The 18,433-nt window shown below is 52.9% G+C and overlaps 1 protein-coding gene and 1 gene segment (V, D, J or C); both read right to left on the reverse strand.

Annotated features, from left to right (window-relative positions):
* Positions 1–238: 238 nt before the first annotated feature.
* On the reverse strand, positions 239–1,105 carry LOC112301958 (ras-related protein Ral-A). Its single transcript, XM_045192902.2, has one exon. It carries the CDS (start codon positions 857–859, stop codon positions 239–241), a length of 621 nt encoding a protein of 206 aa, XP_045048837.1. The 5' UTR covers positions 860–1,105.
* Positions 1,106–4,202: 3,097 nt separating this feature from the next.
* LOC112301931 (immunoglobulin lambda constant 1-like) lies at positions 4,203–12,492 on the reverse strand. The segment is given in 3 exon segments: positions 4,203–4,613; positions 6,052–6,167; positions 12,133–12,492. Coding segments are annotated over 3 exon segments (639 nt in total).
* Positions 12,493–18,433: the final 5,941 nt, after the last annotated feature.

The following is an 18,433-nucleotide window of genomic DNA, read 5'->3' on the forward strand; positions in this document are numbered from 1 at the left end:
CTCTCTCCCTTCCTCTCTCTTAAAAAAAAAAAAATCAATAAAGATATCCTCAAGCAAGGATTAAAAAGGGAAAAAAGTGAATTTGACTTTCAGTGCAGTTCCAATTCCTGCTTTCAGTGATACATAACAATTTTCTAAATGTTAAAATAATTTCAGTCGATGGAGACTTCAAAGGCGATGCTTATCAATTATATTTATTAGTATGGTCAAGATAACAAAGTAGTTTGGGCTTTGATTATTAAATGCAGAATTTTTCTATTATTTTCTTGACTAAACTTTTCCTCTCCTTTTTCCCTTTCTTTTCTCTGCTGTCTTCCATCTTTCTGGCTCGAATTTCCCTCATCAAATCAAAAAATATCTTGTCAACGTTAGTACGCGTTTCTGCAGATGCTTCAACGTAATTAACATTCCACTGATTGGCTCTGGCTGTCGCCTCTTGTACAGAAACCTGCCTTTCATCTTCTAAATCTGATCTGTTACCAACCAACAGAAACGGAACATTCTCATCTTCTTTAACTCTTAAAATCAGCTCCCTGAGGTCAGCGGTGGCTGCAAAGGATTGCATTTCGGTAACGGAGAAGACACAGAGGAAGCCTTCCCGGGTGCGGATGTAGCTGTCTTTAATTGCCGCGTAGTCCTCCTGCCCAATTGGATCCACGATATCGATCTGCACTTCCTCCCCATCCAGCACCACGTTCTTCCGATAGCTCAGGGCTCGGGTGGGCTCGTAGTCCTGCACGGACTCCCCGTACAGGAACCGGAGAGTCAGAGCGGCCCGGTTCCCACAGCTGCTGCCCGCCACCAAGACTTTGTGTAGGGCCACGGGTTTCTTCCGACCTTTGGACTTTTTGGGGGCCATCCTGAATCACAGAGTTTTCACCAAAGGCTACGCCACCCCGAGCGCCGCCGCGCAGGCTTCGGCCGGAGAGTGCTCGGTCCTGGGCAGCGGGAGCAGGCGGAAGACTCGGGGCGTCCCGCTCACGGGGGTTCTCTCTGTTTTATTTTAAAAGAATCTTTGTATATCTTGTCATAATCAGGAAAAAAATTAAGCTGGCTCCATCTTCGAAAACCAAGCGAAGGGAAACAATGCGTTGCACAAACGCAGGGCGTTGGAGAGACCGTCACTCCAAGCTGCAGGCGGCGCTGCTGGACCCGCTCCTGGCCGACCTGCCGGCGACTCGGCGCGCAGCTGGGTGTGGTCCCTCCGCCAGCGCGCGTGGGTATCCAAGACGCAGCCTAACAACCTGTGTGACGTTCAACAGGTGAGGCTTAAGGGCGCACACAGAGGGGGTAAAACTGTCAGGAAGAATGAAGAGGAGAACTCAGGGACTCCTGAGGACTTGACCACGTTCTGATTCTTAGGTGGTGCATAACGGTTGTTTTGTTACTACTTTTTAAAAATAACTTTACAAATACATTTTTATGGTTATAACTCACAATGAACACAGAAGTGCATTAAAATATTAGCAGTGGCTCTTCTGGGTGAGTATGAGGGGTGAATTTCCCCCCATTTGTTTTTCTGTACTTTCTCCATTATTTACAGTGAGTTGTTATTACTTTAGACAGAAGACCAAGATGAATAAACTATTTAAAAGCAACTCAGAAGACAAGGTGATTCTCCTTCACATTGAGCTGACACCTGTGTCCACAGAGCTTATTTACACCCTCTTGCCTCCGCCTGGGCCTGGAATTTGGGGGCCCTGGAGGCACCCCAAACCTTCCTGCCAGAGCGGCTCAGAGATAGAAGAGAAATCTGTCCCAGGCCTAGATCTTTCCTTCCTGGATTAGCCCCTTCAGGTCCTTTGGCTTACAAACTATTGAGTATACAGCACTGAGTGAACCCTAATACAGACCATGACCTTCAGGAGACAATGTGTGCTGTTCACCAAGTGTAACAAACGCACCACTCCTGGGGGAGACTGATAACAGGGGGGCTGTGCATCGGTGAGGGGCGCAGGGCGTGCATGGGAACTCATCATGTTCCTCTCAATTTTGCTGCAAACCCAAACTGCTCTAAAAAAAAAAAAGTGTTTAAAAAATCAACTGAGCCCTGGCCGGGTGACTCGGTTGGGGCATCGTCCTGTAGACCAAAAGGTTGTGAGTTCAATCCCTGGTCAGGGCACATACCTAGGTTGCAGGTTTGATCCCTGGTTGGGGTGTGAACAGTGTCTGTCTGTCTCCCTTCCTCACTAAAATCAATAAAAATATGTCCTTGAGTGAGGATTAAAAAAAATCAATTGACTATAAATCTATGGGTTTTTTTTTCCTGGACCCTCAAGTTTATTATGTTGATAGGTTTTTAAATTGAGAAGTGTGAGTCCTCCAAGTTTGTTCTTTTTCAAGATTTTTTGGGCTATTCAGGGCTTTTTCGGCTACTTCCATATAAAATTTAGGATCAGCGTGGAGACTGGGCAGAAATAAGCCCCTTTTGGGTCCAGCCAGTTCATGACCTTACGAGGACAAAAAAGAACAGCTCCCGTGGCTCTGACAGCAATAGCAAAACAAAGGGGCAGGTGACAGGACATCCCATGGCTGAGGAGCCTGGCCCCTGCTGCACCTGTGTCCTAGGGGCTGAGACACAAAACCTTGCTCTTCATCCTAACCAGTGACGCTGAGAAGCTGCCACCTGACAGCCTCCCAGGGAGGCTGCAGACAGGAGCGAGGGGGAGATGCCTGGAGCATCTCAGACCTCCGATTCCCAGACCTGTAAGAGAATAAATAAATGTGTGTTGTTTTGAGCCGCTTCGTTTTCGCCGCGATATGTTAACATTAGGTGCAGGAAACTGAGGAAGGAGTCAAGGGAGAGACTCACCCAGGACCTCAGCGTGGTCCCTCCATAGCCCTCACCCACAGTAACATGTGCCTGACCGGCTTCCACTGCCCCAACCCCCTTCAACCCCCCCCCCCCCCGCAGAGTGTTGTAGAGAAGCCCAGGGACCCAGCATGAGGGCTGGGGTGACACCCTTCATTCTCAGAGAGATACCGGGAACCTCACAGCCTCACAAAGTCACCATAGGGGACCTGGTTTCCCCCCTGACGTCCACAATCAGATGGACATGGTTTCCGATGATTAACGCCCCAAGGTAGATGGTAGGTGCCTTTCTGGGCCGCATACCTGAGGTATCCCACCTCCCTTTGCTCCGATGTGACAGAGCTGGGCCATGAGTGGGGGAGCAGCTCAGGGGTCCCAGGATACCCAAGGGGGTTCCAGAAGGGGTGGAGTGTCCTCAGATGTGTGATGGGTGCAGGATGGTGTGATTTTGTGGGTCCCCGTTGGGTCCAGGGGGAAAGGTTACCTGGCTAGGTCACCCTGAAGCAAATTAGAGGACTTTCACTATGTAACACCCCCTCCCCCGGTGGTGGTGACCTGGTGGTGAAGAAGACTGTGACATGGAGGGCTCCCTGTGCAGTGGCAGCTGTAGCCAGCTCATGCTCATTGCCATGTCCTGAGGCTGCAGAGCAAGTCACCTGTGTGTGTGTCAGAGCCCGATTCCTGTCAATGCTGACGACTTAGGGAAAACTCATGCCCACTTTTAATTGTGATGCAAGATGCCTGAGACACCAATTTTCCTCCAGCAAAGGCTTTGTTTAATCTCAGAGACATTATGAGGCACCTCCTTCCCTCCTTGCTTTGGTTCCTGGGGAGCTCAGAACTTGACTGTGTCAGAGTTTATCTCAGCCTCCCAGCGGGCATTTCCTGTCTTCCTCCTAGTCCTCTCACACCTCTGAACCTGACCTTGGGTGAGGAATTGAGGTAGGTCCCGGATTGAAGAGCCTTCAAAACTGATCCTGCTGCAGTGTCCTGGACCCTGTGGGTGGTCCAGCCTGAGAGAGTGACAGGGAGTTGGGGGTGGGGGGTGAGGTCCTGGAGCAGAGGGATTCCCAACCAGGGCAGGGAGGTAGGGCTTATCTGGAGGTCACCGGCCATGCCAGCTCCAACCAGGAAGGAGGGACATTGTGGGCTGGAGGAGGAACTGGTGGAAGGAGAGGGCAGGGGGACTGAATGGTGACTAGACTCCTTATGTCCTGGCCACTTTCCTGGGAGGTGTCTCGGGAAACTTTCCTGCCGGGCACCGAGGATTCTCCCATCCCACCCTGTGACCCAGGAGAGGTCACAAATGAAATATGAGACGAGAAAAAAATGAGCAGAGAGCATGATTTCTGATCGACAATGAGAACATTTTTGAGAGTTGGTAGGGTGCAGGGAGCAGGGCTAGAGATGACTAAGGTGGGAGGGTCTTCCCTCCCAGAGGTCCTCAGGCTCTAACCCCCGAGGGTGGGCGGCTTAGGGTCCTAGGAACACTCTGAGGGGACCACTGTCTTCTCCACGGTGCTGCCTTCGTGCGTCACGTGGCAGCTGTACTGGCTGGCAGATTTCCACTTGCTGGCCGACATGCTCAGGTAGCTGCTGGCCGCATACTTGTTGTTGCTCTGTTTGGAGGGCTTGGTGGTCTCCACGCCCTGGAAGACGGGGCTGCCATTTTCCTTCCAGGCCACCGTCACGGCTCCGGGGTAGAAGTTGCTGATGAGGCACACCAGTGTGGCCTTGTTGGTGCTGAGCTCCTCAGAGGAGGGCGGGAACAGAGTGACCGAGGGTGTGGACTTGGGCTGACCTGTGGGCGTGAGATGCAGAGGGAGAATCTGAGTGTTGGGCAGCCCCCACCAATCTATAGCTTGTGGCTGGTCCCATGCTGAGCATGCTTGTTCACCTAAGAAACCCTCCCTCCTTTGTCTCCTCCTTTCCACTCACCCACTGGACAGCAGACAGCCCCCAACCTCCCAGAAGCCCTTCCACGTCACCTCTCCCAGGTGACCTGGTCAAGCCCCTCCACCTGTAGCCTCAGTTTTCCCAAGAGGAACCAGGGCAGGCTGTTCCTTCCTTCTCCTGCTCTCCAGAGTGTGAGCGTGGAGTCTGGCCCCAAACCCCCAGGCCCTCAGCCCAGAGCCCGGCCCCCACCTCACCTCATTCTCCTGGAGCCCAGGGCCTCCTCCGTGATCCCGGCCTGACAGCGTGTGCAGAGGCTCTGAGCCCACGCCCAGCACACAGTGGGGCCTGGAGCCCCTGTTGCCCTTGGGCACCCACTTTGCCTCAGCCCGGCCTTAGTTCTCCAAGGGAAAGCTGGGGTCAAATCCTGGGGGCCAAAGCCCGAGGGCCCCTTGTGGCTCTGCCTGCCTCCCTATCCCTCACGCCCTGATCCCGGACCCTTCCCCTCGGCTGCATTTTTGGTTCTGCTCCCTCGGACAATGGACACAGTGGCCACATGGCCACCCCAGCACCTCTGACGACGTCTGACATTGTGGGGCAGCTGTGTAGCTCTGAGCCACCCGTCATTCACTCTCCCTTTATCACCTGAGTCTAATGCACCCTTTGAAGAAGGTACGTGGCTGACCCTTGGACAGGGGTTATGGGCTCCAGGGACAGATGAGTCTCTGCCCTGCGGGACTTGCTCCTTTCTGACCACCCACCTGAGAGGGCCGGGCTTCTGGCCACCTCACCCTGTCACACCTGCGTCTTTGCATCCCCATGTCCTCATGGCCCGGCAGAGGCCCTGAGAGCTTCAGCTGAGAGTGAGCAGGACCCCACTTTCCATGGGCCTCCTCTCAGGCTGACCCTGTGTCTCTGGAGGTTGGGGTCACAGCCCCAGCCTGTCCTCAGCCTCCTGTATGGCTCTCCCAGCTTGGATGAGCACCGAGCCCTCAGCCCAGACACCAGGGGCTCTGGACTGTCCAAGGCCGGGTACATTCAGGACTGGTGGAGAGATATCTGTCCTGGAAGAGAGAAAAGAGCCCCGTTCCTAGGCCAACCTCCCACCCAGGCCCCCGGGACCCAGCTGCATCAAACTGTCAGACTGGAGGTGGCTACTCCTGCCATTGGGTCCTTCTTGCTGGTCACCCCGAGACCAGCCCACCTCCCATGGAGAAAGTGGGGGTCGGTGTGTAAGGCTGGAGGGCAGAGAGAAGCAGCCCACAGAGAGAGAAGAGTGACTTTCCTGAGACAGCAGGCGGGGGGGGGGGGGGGATGTGATAGAAAAGGTGGTGAGAGCCACTTACCTAGGATGATGAGCTCGGTCCCATTGCTGAAGACGTACCATGGTGACTGAGAATTGGACCAAAACCCAGGCCAGCACCTGGGGCCTGCCCCCTGGGAGCCAGTCCTGAGCAGGAACCTGCTGGGCGTGACAGGCGGAGGGAGGGCTGCAGCAGGCAGGACTGTGTCCTGGGGTGGCGCGGGTGGGCGGCCAGGCGCCGAAAGGCCAGGGCATACCTGGGTGAGCTCACACCCAGAGGTGCCCCTGTGTCTGACCCCCTTTCCAAGGCAAGCACCACCCATGCTTTGGAGTCACCTGGTGTGTGACCCCCGAGGTTGTCCTAGTCACCATCAGACCCTCAGTGCTGATGGAGACCCTGAGTCCTGGGTCCCCTCACATGGCCATGTGCTATGGCAGAATGAGTCCCATGGCAGAATGAGTCCTGGGCTAGCTCGGATCTGCCTGACCTCTCCTGGCCTCATTTTAGAGCCTCTGAGGGTTTCTTCCCCGCAGTTTCCCACTGTGCAGCCAGGTGGGCTGCCTCCCTGGGTCCATGGGCACTAGGACATCCCCAAGTCACGGGGGAGATCCCCTCCTCCTTTGTCTCCTCCCCCTTTGTCTCCAGACACACTTTAGTTCTCTCTGTGAAGCCATCTCTGACCTCTCAGACCACTGTCTTTCTGTCCATCCATCCATTCACCCCTCCCTTCATGCACCCATCCATCCCTCCATCCATCCATTTCACCATGGCTCCCTAGCAAGTGTCTGGCAGTAACTGTTTCATGTGCTGAGATGTGGTAGGGCCCCCGGTTCTCATCTCCATCTCTCACCAAAACCTCTCAGTTAAGGCCAACAAGACCCTCTTCACTGTCAAGTGCGAACTTCCCTCCCCAGTCCCTGCTGTCCCTCACGTTTTTGCCGGGTGCAACACAGAGTTGGCTCTCCTTTCCGGTGACTTTCTTCCCCTTGGCACCTGAGACCTCCCGCTCTCTTCCTCCTCCGATTTCCCTGTCTCTGCAGCCCGCACATGGCGGCCGAGCCCTTCTTTGCCATCTTCCCGGACTGAGGGTTCCCACTACTGCCCACGTGGGGAAGCTCGAGTCTATCCAGCTCCAACCAGGCCTTCTCCCTGGCTCAGCCTAAGTTGCCCAGTGACCGTCTGCAGCTGGATGGCCAACAGGAGCCTCAAACTCACCGCGTCCAAATGAGGCTGGCCACCTTTCTCCCACCCCAGCTCTTTTTCTGTCTTCACCTTGTCACATGCAATCCTGAGAGCTTTCACCCCCAGGCACGAGGACAGGCCCATAGGTCGATGAAGTGAAAAGGAGAAACCCTCGCATCTATTATCAGTTGATCTTCTGACGAAGGGGCTAAGGCGGTTCAGAGGGGGCAGTCCTAGTCTCTTCAACAAATGGCACTGGGACACCCGGATGCCCACATACAAGAGCTGGACCTCGACTTCCTACTATATACAAAATTCGCTCAAGATTGATCAAAGACCTAAATGTAAGAGCTAAAACGGTAAAACTCTTAGAAGAAAACTCTTAGAAGATAGGTGTAACTCTTTGTGACCTTCGGTTAGGCAACTGATTCTTAGCTGTGGCACTAACAGTACAAGTAAAAGAAACTCAGATGCATTGGGCTTCACCAGATTCAAAGCTCTGATGCATCAAAGGGCACTAGCAAGAAAGTGAAAAGCCACCCCGCAGAATGGAAGAGATTATTTGCCAATCGTGTCCTACCGGCCACTTCAGAGCTGGTAGGATGGCTACAATTTAAGGAAAAAAGCAAAATAAAAAGCGCTGGAAATGAGGTGGAGAATTGTAACCTTTGTGCATTACTGGTGGGATTGTCAAATGGTGCAGCCGCTGCACAAAAACAGTTTGACCATCCTCAAAATGTTCAACTTACAGTTACCACGTGGCCCAGAAAATCCAGTTAGGCATATGGAAAGTAACCGAAAACAGGTATTCCAACAGAAACTTGTACATGAATTTGATAACAGTACTCTCACAGTAACCCAAAGGTGGAGACAACCCCAGTGTCTATCCGCTGTGAATGGGTGAACAAAATGTGGTCCGTCCATACAGCGGGGAGTTACCCGGTCTTAAAGGGAATACAGTACTGACACGCGCTACAGCATGAACGAACCTAGAAACATGACGCTGTGTTAGGTAAGGCGGACACAGAAGGCTGCGTATTGTGGATCCATGTATATGAAATGTCCAAAATGGGCAAACCCACAGAGACAGAAAGCAGACTCCATGCTTGCCAGGAGCTGGGAGAGGAGGGAATGACGAGTCACAGTTTTGGGGTTTCCTTTTGGGGTGATGAATATATTTTGGAACTAGATAGTGGGGATGGTCATACCACCTTGTCAACGCACTGAATGCCACTGGATCACACACTTTAAAATGGTTGAAATGGCAAATTTTATGTTAAATAAATTTAATCTCAATTCTAAAAAAAACTGAGTGCTGGTGAGGATGCGGGGGAACAAGAACACATTGCTTAAGGGAACGTAAAAGGTACAGCCACTCTGGAAAGCTGTTTGGTAGTTTCTTACAAACTTACGTTTGCCCTGTACTCAATCAAATCCTACCCCTAGGTATTTATCCAAGTGAATAAAAATTTATGTGCAAAAAAACCCCCCAAGAATATAAACATTTACACCAGCTTTATCCATCACTGGGAAGACTGGAAACAACCCAACCAGGCCTCAGTTGGTGATCGGCTCAACAAACTGTGGCCTTCGTCAATGAGACGACACTCGGCGATAAGGAGAAAGAAGCTATTGACAGATGGGACAATTCAAACTAGCCACAAAGGCGCTACACTGAACTAAAGAAGCCAGACTCAAAAGTTCCCACTTGGGATATAAAAGAGGAACAAGCTACGTTACATCCAGCAGTCTGAGAGAACATCCGTAAAATTCTGCTGCGGGGAAAAAAGTGAGTCCCAAAACGTTATACACTGTGCGATCCATTTGTAGAACAATCTCGAAATGACAAGATCAGAAACAAAGACCAAACTGGTAGTTGCCAGAGGATCAGGAGGGGTTGGGAGGGAGGGAAGAGAGCGTGGCTATAAAAAAAGAAGTGGGGGGGCCCTGGCCAGGTGGCTCAGTTGGTTGGAGCGTTGTCCTGTGCACCGGAAATTTTGGGTTCGATCCCTGGTCAGGGCACATACCTAGGTTGCACGTTCAATTTCCGTTTGGGGCATGATGTTTCTCTCTCATGTCAATGTTTACCTCCCTCTCTCTTCTTTCCTCTCTCTCTAAAATCAATGGACATATTCTTGGGTGAGGATGTGAAAAAAAAAAAAAGGAAGTGAGGAGTCTTTGTGCTGAGGGAAAGGTTTTGTACTTTGATGGGATGCATCGATGCCAATGTCCTGGTTGTGATATGTGACTATAGTTTTCTAAGACACTCCCAGTGGGGAAAACTGGGAGAAGGGTACATGGGACCCCCTGTGTTATTACTTACAACTACTCACGTGAATCTACTATGACCTTAAAATAAAAAGTTTAGTTTACAAAAAGGTTATATCCTGCATGATTCCACTTACATGATATTCCGGAGACGGTGAAAATACAGGGTCAGAAAGAGGTCAGTGGGTGCCATAGTTGGGTGGGGAAAGGGATGGACTACGAAGGATCTTAGGGAGATTTAGAGCGGTGGGGGGAGATTTGGGGCGTGGTGGTAGTTACACAACTCTGTGATTTTATAAAACTTGTATAACTTCTACACAAAAAGAGTACATTTTACTGTGTAAATTAAAATAAAATAAAAGTAGAAAAAATGGATAGTATGACATTTGGAACCTGATTTCAAAAAATCTTTGTCTGCCCTGACCAGTGTGGTTCAGTTGGTTGGGCGTCTTCCTACAAAGCGAAATGTCACGGGTTTGATTCCCTGTCAGGACACGTGCTTAGGCTATGGGCCAGGTCCCCAGTAGGGGACATGAGAGAGGCAACTGATCGAAGTTTCTCTGGCACATCGATGTTTCTCTCCCTCTCCCTCCCTTGCCCTCTCTCTAAAAATAAATTTTTTTAAATCTTTAAAAAGTTAATATTGAATGTCCTTAATATCCCCTATCACAAGTATACCATAGATGACTTTACAGTCCCTTATTGTTGGACATTTGGGTTGTCACCACTTCTTCCCACGAACACAAGTATTCAGTTGAAGTTCTGATAATTTCCTCAACATAAATTTCCAAAAGTGGAACTACTTGATTAAAAGGAATGCACATTTTTATGAATCTTGGTACAAGGCACTATTGGTTCTAGAAATTCAGTCTGCCCTGACTGTCCATGAGAGTGCCCATTTGTTCCTGGTCAGCCCTCAGGTAGTCACTTTATACTCATTTGCCAAAATCATAGGATACCTTGCTACCGCATAGACAGCTCCCTCTGCTCCTCTAATCCAGCCTCAAAAAACCCAGAGCCATTTTCCAAGACACAAATTTGACTCTGAGAGTCCCCGGACACGGGACATACTACCCCCAACCCCAACCCCAACCCCACCTCTTCTCCTGGGTCTTCCTCTGCATCCCTCCCTCCAACTCCCAGCCTCGTCTGCATCTGCGCACCTCACTCTCCTCTCGGCTGATGCTGCTCTCTTTGCCTGGTCCCACGACCCACCCGCTTCAGCCCTGTGGGCCACCAGCAGCTTTGTGAGGTGGGTTGCTCTCTCTGTACCCCCTCCTCAGAGGGGCCTCCTCGGCCCTTTCCTGTATGTGCCTCTGTCCTGCAGGCCTCAGGCTGGGTGTGGTTGTCGCTTCACCTGTCCCCCTCTCTGGGGGGACCTTGAGTTGGGGCCAAATCTCGGTCCCCTGGGATCGCAGCCTCAGCCTAAGGCCTGACCCTGACAGGAGCTGCACCTCTCCGTGTGCTTTCCCGGGCCCCAGCCTTGTCCAGCAGTCCCTGAGGGACACTGAGATGCCAGTCCTGACCTGGCACCCACAAGTGCTCACCCACCTCCCTGCTGGACTACTGGTGAACAGAGGATGAGCCCCTCCCACTCCGGCCCTTCATCATGGCAGCCCCAGTATGGCTGGGGCAGGTGCCAGGCTGCAAGGCCCTCATCCAATTGGGGACCCTCACTTTGCGGAAGAGGAAACTGAGGCTGAGAGGTGGACTTGTCAGCCCAGTTTAGGGGCTGGAGATGGGGATCACTGAAGGCCATTGAGCTTGGGCACTGGAGTCTGCACCAGCTGTGTGACCTTGGGCAGTTCGCCTCACCTCTCTGGGCTACTCTCCCCAACTGTAAGTTGGGGATGACAGTGGCACCTGACCTGTGGGGCCATCGAGAGGGAGGTTCTGCTCCTAAAATGATTACTGCCCACAGTGAATGTGCTGTTACATCACTGATTAACATCAATGGTCCAAGATGCTCAGCACTTGGTCCAGGGACGTCCCACCACACACAGAGAGGAGGTGCTGGGGTCACACATCAAGGAGGGACAGGCCAGGGCCCTTGAAAACCCTTGCCCTGGGCTTTTGCCACAGAGGTGTCTGTATCCTGGGTGGGCTCAGACTCTTGGGGGGCCAGTCCCAGGAGGTAGCCCTGCTGAGGAACCTTGGCTCAGGGGCTGGTGACCCGAGGACACCAGGGAAGGAGCCCCCACCACAATTCATCAGCAGAAGAGCATGTGCCCTCGTGCTCCAGAGGGTGATGCCCACTCAGCACAGGGAAGAGTGAGGACGTGTTCTTCAGCTAAGAGAAGGAGGCCTGGACACCCTGGGGCAATAGCACCCGCCATCCATGGGGACGTCCTGCCCCTGCCTCTGTTTCTGCCCCACCCGGAGGACCAGGGGGAGGCACTAGTGTTGGGTGCAAAATTGAAGGGGTGCCAAAAACTCAGTGACTAAGGTGAGTGATATTTTAATACAGTATTAAAGAGCAAGAATCAATGAAAACAGATCCACACTGGACAAAATGCCAGCTCTTTAAATAAAGCCAGAGTCCGCCCAGGGCCCTGCCCTCTGGCAGACTCTCCCTTCTCGTCCCTTTGCCCTCACTGCCACTCCCTGTCCCCCACTTCCAGTTTTGGCTGCAGGGACCCTCCCATCGCCCATATGACTCACTCAGCCCCTTACCTTTCCCACAGGCTCCAAGGGCTGCTGCTTCTTGTTGGGGTTCCAGAGCCTGGAGCCCCGCTCCGAGGTGCTGTCGTAGAGAGCAGGAGGCCATGGGAGGCCACGGCCAGGCCTAGCAGCAGCAGCGGCAGCCAGCACTGCCTGAGGCCGGCGTTCTGGCCCCCACGGGCCTCCTGGCCCACTTGTCCTGTCCTGGGCCTCATCTGCCCTCAGAGTCAAAGGCACCTCTGACTGACCTGCTGGCGTGAGCTTATAGGGTGGGGTTAGGTCAGCAGGTGTCCCTGGTCCCTCTCACTAGCAGTGACTGTCCCAGTGCGCCCAAGCTATGGCCCTGCCATCTCCCGGGGCCTTCTCTGGTCCCTGCCCCCAGTGCCCCGCCCTCTCCAAGGCCATGGTCCTTATTCCTGGGGGTCTCTCCCAGCGGGGCATCTGCCAACTGCCGTGCTGTGGTCTGGATCCAGGGTTCAACTGCTTCCACCACAGCTGCCAGCCTGGCCCTGCCCCTGGGGACCTGTGTCGGGTACACCTGCTCCCACCAAGCGTCCAGTGGGCCAGGCGTCACCTGAGTTCAGCGATGTGGGGCTGGGGCCTCTCTTCTGGCCAGATCTGGGGCCGTAGTGGTGACAGGGGAGGAAGCAGGTGTTAGTTTACCAAAAAGCCAATGTTCAAGTCGTGGAATTGTGATAAAATCATAAAAACGGTGTTCAACGTGCCGTGTCCAGCCCCTCATGGGTCTCCTTTCTCTCTCTCTCTTTCTCCCCACCCTTCACTCTCTCTCTCACACACACACTCATACCCTCACACCCTCACCGATTTTATCCAGCGGTCACCACCACAAGCCCAGTGTCTGGCGCACAGCAGTGGGCCCTGTGCTGTAGTGCGGGGTGGGCAGGGCCAGCGAGGAGGGACTGAATGACCCCATTGGGTGGTGGGTGGTTTGGGGAGGGCCTGGCTCTGCACTGACTTCCCAGGCTTCCTGCCCTCCTCCTGAGGTGGGGCTAGGAGCGCTCGCTGCCTGGCTGCACCGCTCACTCCCAGTACCCTGGTGAGGCTGAAGGTGGGAGATATGGGTGTGAAAGTGCTTTTTAAAATTTTTTTTCTTTTTAGTTTTCTTTGGTTAAAAAAGCGGTGGCCTATTACACATAACATAAAATTTACCGTCTTCATTATTTTTAAGCGTCAGGTCGGCAATTTGAAGCGCATTGCGTTGCTGCGTGACCCTCACCACCGTCTGTCTCCAGAACATGGTCGTCTTGCAAAACTGGAACTCTGCCCCCATTGAACAGCAGCGCCCACCCGCTCTTCCCGCCCCAGCCCCACTCCCCACAACCTGGGGTCTACTTTCTCCACAAGTTTGACCGTTCTGGGGACCTCACATAGGGGAATCATACGATATGTGTCCTTTGAAAATACTTTTTAAACTGGGAAGGGCCCCACACAGAACACATATGGAAAATAACTGTTGTTATTACATTTATGACTGCAATCACCACCAGCAGCAGCTGGCCTATCTGGCGTGGCTTGGGAGAAATCAGTAGCCGTTAAGAAATAAATGAATCCCTGATGATATTTTAACTTCCACTTTTCAAACCTTGAGTTGCAACTCACAGAGGGCTGTGAAATCGATGCAGTCGGTTGCAATCAGCATTTGGCAACAGTGGAGTAGCCCAGGCAGACCGGAGAACGGGGAGGGACGGTGGTGGTTCGTGAGGGTGCGTCACTTATCTGAATACGCAGATATGCTCTGGACGGTGATGGGAAATGTATTTCTTACTGGGAGTGTTGATGGGAACAACTTTTGGAAAATGCCTTGGGACACAGTGGTCCAGGTGTGCATAAGAGCAAAGCTCATGGGCAAACCCACCCTTGCACTTCACAGTTGGATGACCTGAAGCCGATGTTTGACACTACCCTTTGCTTTTACGTCCTCCGCGTCCCTGTCCACACAGGCCCAGTATGTCCCGGGCAGTGCCATCCCATGGCTCGTCCGTCTCTGTGAGGCTCTTCCCAGGGTCCCCTAGAGCGAATTCATGGATGCCACGTGCCCTAGTAGAGGTGGGCCGTCCCAGACATCTCACTGGCATCTATCTAACCCCAGTCATGGGACGCGATAACAGATCAGCTTCCGAATATCGCAGGGTATGGAGGAGCCCCTGGGAGGCCCCTAATCCAGTCCAGGTTCTCCCTCTCGAGGTGCTTAGCCCACTCCTGCCTCTGACTTGGGCTCCTCAAAACTGGGGGCCTGGTGCAGGGTCCATCACAGGGGTCCAAGCTGAGGCCGCTCCATCCCAGAACCCCTGTGTGACATTCACCCGATGCCCAGGGCCTAGAAGCGGTGGTTCCTCTGGGGCGGCCTCAGGTCTTGGAGAGGAGAAGGTGCTGTCTCTAAACTCAGTGACTCCAGCTGCTCCCACCTCCTTGGCCCCTACACCTGCCTCAGTCCCTGGGCAACGGCTGCTGTAGACCACATCCTCCTGTGGTGGCCACAGTCAGAAATCAGTTCTGGCTGGACCCTGGGGACCCTGGAGAGATGGGCTGGGCCTTCCCCGGAGGTACAGCTGCAGCTCTGGCCCGCGCAGGCCTGCTTCCTCTAACCCCCGCACTGAGATGTGCTGAAGGCTGGATTCAGGCCAGGCCAGAGAAGTCTGGGCCTAGCTGTCCCTGGCTCCTCTGTGCCGGGCCCTGGCTCTTCTCTCCTGGAACAGAAGACTGTATCCCTGTCCAGTCACTTCTGCCCTACAGCATGTGGAAGGGCACCCTCACCTCCGCCGCCTGCTGGTCAGTCCCGTGCCCGCTCTCCGTCCCACAGGCTTCAGAGTCTCTGCCTCCAACCACCATGGACCTTCTCTCCCAGGCCATCCCCACAGCAGGCATGTGAACCACCTTCACAAGGTTCCAGGTGCACATTTTCTAGAAAATTCCCGGATCTCAGGGACCTGCTGTATGGCTCCCAAGCCCTCTCTGGGGTAGTTTCTGCAATTTCGGAAGACTCATAACATTCTACAAAGCCCGGAGGTTTCATTTGACGTGAGGGCGGTAGTGGAGCTGCTGTTGTTTCCTGAAGGCCAGTGTGACGGTTAATTTTACGTGTCCCCTTGGCTGGCCACAGCTCCCGTGTTCTGGATGTTTCTGTGAGGGTGTTTTTGGATGGTATTAACATTTCAGTTGGTGGATAGATTAACATTAAGTCAATGCTTTCAGTAAAGCAGATCAGTCTTCCTAACACGGGTGGGCCTTATCCAATCAGTTGAGAGCCTGAGTAGAATAAAGACTGACCTCTCCCCAGCTAGAAGGAATTCAGCAAGCAGACAAACTTAGAGGCTACTTCTGAGTCTCCGCCCTGCAGATATTGGACCCGCACCTCTACAACCACAGGAGCCAGTCCCTTAAAGTACATTTCTCTCTTCCTAAGTACACGTTCACGCACACATGTTATATTGGTTCAGTTTCTCGGGAGAGTCCTGACTCACGCAGCCAGCGACACCATCTTTATACTACGAACACTCCATGGCGTGGCCATCACGATCCTCATTTCACATATGGGGACACTGAAGCTTAGGGCCTTATTTAGTTGTAGTGACTTGCCCATGGTCACAGAGCTGGGAAGGCATAGGAGCCTCCAAAACCAAGGACGTGGAGCATTTTATGGGCTGCAGACATCTTTGTGAATGTAACAGAAGCCACGGGATTTCTCCCCATAAAATTGCTCGCTGTCCCACTCACATGCAATGTTGCCCCTGATTCCTGGGCCCCACAGTTGAGAATACTTGCCTTAGACTTGGAACTTGGAGAGTGGAGGGTGCTTCCCCCAATCCCTGTGGGTCGCTGATGGCTGGCACTGAGCCTGACACACCGCGGCTGCTCAGTAGGGCTTTGGAGAGAGTGTAGGAAGTGCGACCCAGAATTACATCCCAGGCCGGTCTGCCTCCTAGCTTCTTCCCTCCCTCTGTGTCAGTGGCCCCAGCATGAAAAGCTTATAGGCTTCAGGGCTCCTTGGGCTGAAGGTGGCCATGCCTATTATTAGGGGTCTCCAGCCCAGGTCCCTGAGTGTCCTGTTCTAAGGTAAAAGGAACCCCAGGGTGTCAGCTCACCATGACATCACCTACCCTTGATATGGGCCTTGAGGTCCCCCACCTAAGTAACAATAGAACTTCCCTTCCTATGGCTGTCTCCCCTGATGATGGGAGGACCCTTCAAGGCCCAGCACCCAGGCATGGTCAGAGAGGTGTGTCTCCTGCTTTGTCTTCATCAGAAACTGGCGGTGGCCAGACATTTTGCACCATTGATTCGGCGCATGCCTCTGTCTCCACCTGGCTGTCTTAGTCTGCGTTCCCAGCTGCTTTCCAGCTGGTGCTGTGCCCAGGCCTGCGTGGTCTGCTGCTAGGGCCACGTGGGTGCTATGGCGAGAAAACATGGGAGTGAATGGGGCAAGTATATGTTACCAGGCGAGAGAGAGAGAGAGACAGAGAGAGAGAGAGAGAGCTCTTTGTTAGGCTTAGGTTATAGAATCTTGGGCTTGGGAAGGACCAGGAACACTTTCTTTCTTTTAATTGTATTTTTTGTATTACCATTTAACCCCTGTATACTCCCCTCCCCACCAGGCACCCTTTCAAGCCAACCAATCAACTTCTCAAGCTTTCACTGGCTGGTGCTGGATCCTCCCCTAACCAATCCATTTTCTAGCTCTTTCGGGGCTCTGTGTCCCTTGTCCAGTATGATCCTTTTCCCAGTCTAGGTAGCCAGGTCTTCATGGTCCCCATCGTAGTTCTTACCATGCTTGAGCTTATAGTAGAAACACCCCCTCCTCCCCGTACCATTATGGCTTCTACTGGGAGTGTGCCCAGCAGAGGAATTTCCCCTTTATTGTCCTATCCCTCCCCTCAGTAATCTGTAGGGAAGGAACTGGTGGTTCCCTGGGGAGCATGTGAAGCTATAGCGTCCTAGTGAAGCAGGCCCAATATTAGATTCAGCCACTGATGATGGTCAGAGCCCATCAGCAAGCCCAATTTATTAGGCTTGATGTCTGATTCTTTTTGCTCCCATCCTTTGCTAATATCTAGCTACCTATGCTAACAATGGTTTGCCTGGCACCTCTCTGTTTATAGTGTGGCCCACCACCCAGAGGCTCAGGGTGCTGAGCTGTGGGCCAGGGTTGCAGGAACTCGCCTGTTCCCTCTTCACCGAACAAACTGGTGAGGCCACACCCCTCCTGCCTCCAGGTCTTTCCATGGATCCAGAGGTTTAGCATCCCTGGGACCACCAGGCAGGAGGACTTCAGGGTGACCTTGATCACCTCAACAAGCATGGCTTGGTTGAAACCTGGAGGCAGGAACTGAGGTGTTCTCTGGAGCAGAGGTTGAAAAACTGTGGCCCAAGTGCCACATTTGATCCAATCCCATCTGTTTCTATGAATGAAGCTGAAAAGGAATGGCTGTGCGCATTGGTTTACGTATTGTCTGCGGCTGCGTTCATACTGTGAGGACAGAATTCAGTAGTTGAGATGATGATTATATGGCCCAGAAAGACAAATATGTATTCTCTGGCCCTTTACAGAGAATTTATTTGCCAGGTCCGCTCTTCTCCAGCGTGGAAGAGTAAATGCATTTCTCTCACCTAGACCAGTGGTTCTCAGTTAGGGTGATTTTGCCACCCTGGGGACATCTGGCAACACCTGGAGACATTTTCATTGTCGTAACTAGGGGTGGAAAGTTACAGGTATTGGCATTTAGGAGGTATAGGCCAGGGATGCTGCTCAACTTCCTACAGTACCCAGGACAGCACCCCCCCACCACCACAAAAAAAGACCTGTTGGACTCCAAAAATCAAAAGTACCGAGGTGGAGCATCTGCTTTAGACCAATTGCTCGGCTTCCACTCTGCCCCAGAGCCCCAATAAAGGCATTTCTAAGCTGTTTACTCTGGAACTCCTGCAAATAACCAGGTGACAGCAGAGGGTCCTGTTCTTGGCCAGAGCATCTCCCCAAGGTGCTTATGTCAGCCCCCTGCCCGCATAATCCACAAGAGTGAGGCTCCAGCCAGGCAGACCAGGACTGATCAGTCTATTGGGACCTTTGCCCTAGGTTGTCCTACCCATTTTGACCTCACACAGCACAGCTGGGGCCTCCTTGGTATAATTCAGCACACCAGGCAGCCAAGCAACTTCCCAGGACACAAGCAGCTTTAATTCCCCCATCCAACCTCCAACAGGGCCTTGCTGGACACAGAGTGCCCCTTCACTCCGCACAGCCCACAACCCACCCTCCCCCTCCCCCTCTCCGTGGGGATGCAAGCCCTTTCTGTCT

The sequence above is a fragment of the Desmodus rotundus genome, chromosome 7 (assembly GCF_022682495.2).
Source record: "Desmodus rotundus isolate HL8 chromosome 7, HLdesRot8A.1, whole genome shotgun sequence".
NCBI lineage: Eukaryota > Metazoa > Chordata > Mammalia > Chiroptera > Phyllostomidae > Desmodus > Desmodus rotundus.